Raw genomic sequence first — 3,758 nt, 5'->3', positions numbered from 1 at the left:
CCCATTTGGATGGGAGACCACGAGGAAATCCCACTCCAGGAGCCGTTTTTGGAATGCTGCCAAGAAAGCAACGGAAACCCAGTTTTGGCCTTTAGGAAGAGGTTCTCCAGCCTTTGGGGTCAACTAGGACAGCCAGATCTGCTCACACAAATGCTTTTTCAAGATTTCTGTACTATTGTCCATTTTTTTATCCCACCTTCACTACTCTTAACTAAGTCGAGTGGCAAATATACACAAGGCTCCTTCCTCCTCCTCCTATTTTCTCCACAACAACCACCCCGCGAGGTGGGCTGGGGGCTGGCCCCAAACCTCCCAGGTGGCTTCCAGGCCTGAGGGGGAACTAGGACTCGGCTGCCTCCTGGTTTCTAGGCCAGTGCCTTGACCAGACGCCCAACTGCTCCTCTTTGGATGCCTTTCTAGTCAGAATGGCTCGCAGCTTAGACCTGAAAAACCCCGCCGGCCAGTGTAGAGCGCTATGGGCTGTGCTGGGGCCCCAACGGGTCCCTCCTAGGCGCTTCCCGCTTGGCCTCGCACCGGCAGCGGCCTTTCCAGAGACCATCGCGGGGATCCCAGCAGGGGCTGCCCCACCCCACCCTGCCTCCACAGCTGGAGCCTGTCCAACCGCTGCAGCCGCCGGACGGACTGGAAGGACGAAGCGAGGCCTGAGCGGAGCAGATGAAACGGCCGTGTCTTTCCCGGACACAGGAGCCTCTCAGAGGCCGGCGCCGGACGTGCGGCGTCTCTGGGGAAAAAGGGCTCCGAGCGCACCGGTCCTCCTGCCCCAGTCCCCGCAGGCACTCAGAACGGGAAGCATGGAGCCGGAGCAGGTTCTGCCTTCCGGGGGCCTCCTCGCTTCCTCGAGCGGCTGCCTTGCCCTGGTCCCGGGAGCCCCACGCTCGCCGCCCACGCTGGTCTCCCCCTCTGACTTGGGGGGGGGGGGGTTGAGAAGGAAGGACCCCCCTGTCCTCTGAGTAAACCCTAGGCTCCGGGGAGGCTTTTGGGGGGGTAATTTTTTTATTTTATTTATACAAACGATCCATCTTCCATTTAAACCAGGGGTCCCCAAACTTGGCAACTTTAAGACTTGTGGACTTCAACTCCCAGAATTCTCCAGCCAGCAGAGCTGGGTACAGATGGATAGCAATTACAGTTTATACATATTCATTGCTTTGATATTGATACTCTATTCTTACTTAATACTGATCTACGTTAATTCTATGCACATTACTATTTTTCCCTAATCTTTTTTATTGTCTAACTTCCATCTTTATTCTCCAGCCACTGATAAAATAATTCCCAGATCATCTAATACTCAGCTCCGGGGAGTTAATCCAGTGTTCCTCTAGCTGTGCTGAGCGCCCCCAGGGGTCCTGTGGACTCCTCCACCTGCTCCTTTCTCTCCAGACCTGACCCAAGCCCTGCAGGAAACACACACACACACCCAGGACAAACTCCACCTGGCTTCCTAAGGTCCAGCATCCCTTCCTGAAGAAGAGTGAGGAGGTGCCTGCCGTGGGAAGCAGGGGGGAGGGAGGGAGTCCCCGAGCCCTTTGCCCCCTGCCTGGGGACGTGTTTGGAGGGCCTGTCCTGACCTTTCTCCCCCGACTGAGGGGCAGCTGATAAAAAGGGCTATTTGGAAAGTCCAAAGAGTTCAAGTCTGCAACAAGAAGGGGAAGAAAAGGCTCTGGCTGAGCACAGCAACTTGACTCTTGCAAAGGGCTCGTCTTCGTCCTGCAGCCAGCCGGGCCGCAAAGCCCCATGACCAAGCACGCAGGCGTCCGGAGGGCCTGCTCCCTGAGGGTCTCCAAGGCCCAGGGGCTCCTGGATCGTGTCCCTGGAAGCTCCTATGGCTGCTTGGAGGAGGCCCCTTGGAGAGCGGACGGCAGCCTGGGCCACAGCCAGGAAGGGGCTTCCCAGGAAGCAGCCAGAAAGAAGGGCAGCTGCAGACGCCGAGCCCTGAGCCTGCAGGGGCACGACAGGAAGGACAGGGAGGCCAACCTGGCAGGTGAAGCCAGTGACGGGCAGCTGCTCATCGGGCAGGCTCACAACAAAGCCCAAAGCGGCAACAGGGTGAAGCAGTGCCAAGAGGTAAGCGGGGAAGAGTCCAGCCGTTGGGGGGGGGGAGGCAGGTTGCTGCCCAAAGGAGCCGGCCCTCCCCAGAGAGGCCCCAAGAGAGCCTCACCACGCCTGCTAGAAAGCTGGCAACCTCACCCACCGTTGCCGGATGAGCGGACGACCTAAGGCGGGACAGGAGAATCTGCTGCAGCCCAGAGGCCTCCCTTGTTGTCCCTCGGGGTTGCCAGGCAGGGTCAAGAAAGAAGACCCTCTCCCTCCTGCCTCCCCCCTTTGCAGGAGTCCCTAGAAAGGGGCCCTGTCCTTCCACCTTCGTTTGGTGGCCTCACTGTGTAGAAGCTGCTCTGGAGCTGCTCAAGCTGACTCAAGCTTAGCTGGCTGCCATTCTGGCAAGCAAGGAACCGAGGGACACACACACACACACACACACACACACACACACACACACACAAACAGAGCCCTATCCCTGCTTTTCCAGCTGTGCTCCCCACAGAGCATGCAAGCCATGGCTTCACAGGGTGGCTGGTCACGCACCTGCTTGGACCCAACTCCTTCCGCCCCCCTTTCATCTATTCCCAAAGCCCTGTGACTTCTTCTCTGGGCCGAAGAGCGTGTGAGGCTTGGTGGCATTTTATCCCCTCCTGGGAGGCTCTTCTTCCCCTTCTTCCTATCTTGACTGGCGGGTTTTACAGTCCCAGCGCCACTCGGCCGAGGCCTCCTCCGTAGGGTTCCCCAGGGACCCCAGACTCTGCGCTTCAGCCTCTGGGGACAAGGACCCACATAGTTTTCTGCAGCTGAGCCAGACCTGGGTCCAACCCGCTTCCCTCGCTTCAGGTTGGGGAGAAGAGGCCCCATCGTTGTCCTCCTGTCTGGGTCCAAATAATTGCTCCATGTAGACAACACACACACACACACCCCAGTGGGACAGAGCCTGGGGTGCTCCTGCCCAGAGCCTTCCTGGGCCAAAGCGAGAGGCAGGAGAAGCCTCAGGGGTTGCGCCTAACTCTGCTTGTCCCCAGCAGGTCAATCGTACCCTCCAGAGGGGCTGGCAGAGCTTCCTCGCCAAGGTGCATCGATTGGCACTGATGCGCTCGGCCTCCCTGCACACCCGCCGATGGTGACAGGCCTGTTCCTGGAAGCCGTTCCCTGGAAGGAGGCAGAGCAGACCCCACAGAGCCACCAGACAGGTCCTTGGACAGGCCACCCACCAAGGGCTTCCCTGCCGGAGTGGAGAACAGCCGCTGCCCTCCTTTTCCAGGGGGAACCGCCCTGGGCCTTCTCCTGTCCCTGGGCGACCTGGAGGAGCCCCCAGAAGGCAAGGAGATTCAGGACACCCGTGTGGACCATGGACCCCGGTTCCCCCCTGTTGATAAGGCAAGACTGGCAGCCACGTGGACCACCCACCTCGAGCAAAGTCTCTTTCCTCTGCAGACTCCTCCTCATACCGATCGATACCGACCCCACCCCACCTGCCCACCTCTTTGGCACTTGCCCAGATCCTCAGGGGCCTCCCAGGACTCGGTCTTAGGGGGTGGGATGTTGAGCGGAAAAGAGAACCTGGGGGGGAATTCTGCCCCTGAAGCGCCATTAATAAAAAAATGAAACCAGAGGTTTGCTCTACATTCTAGAATTGCAGAGACCATTGAAAACCCTCCCCCACCTCCCAGGGTATGCACACACACACA

At 58.9% G+C, this 3,758-nt stretch overlaps 1 protein-coding gene across 1 annotated transcript; it reads left to right on the top strand.

Moving 5' to 3' along the window:
* The first annotated feature begins 1,248 nt into the window (after nt 1-1,248).
* On the top strand, nt 1,249-3,551 carry LOC148129498 (uncharacterized). The gene is made up of 2 exons (XM_087943439.1): nt 1,249-2,088; nt 3,093-3,551. Exons 1-2 carry the CDS (start codon nt 1,759-1,761, stop codon nt 3,192-3,194), a joined length of 432 nt encoding a protein of 143 aa, XP_087799565.1. The 5' UTR covers nt 1,249-1,758; the 3' UTR covers nt 3,195-3,551.
* Nucleotides 3,552-3,758: the final 207 nt, after the last annotated feature.

Source organism: Notechis scutatus, chromosome 14, assembly GCF_049901735.1.
Source record: "Notechis scutatus isolate UNSWTSFEM ecotype Mainland chromosome 14, rNotScu1.2, whole genome shotgun sequence".
Taxonomy (NCBI): Eukaryota; Metazoa; Chordata; class Lepidosauria; order Squamata; family Elapidae; genus Notechis; species Notechis scutatus.
This window is presented reverse-complemented; position numbering and strand designations above follow the sequence as displayed.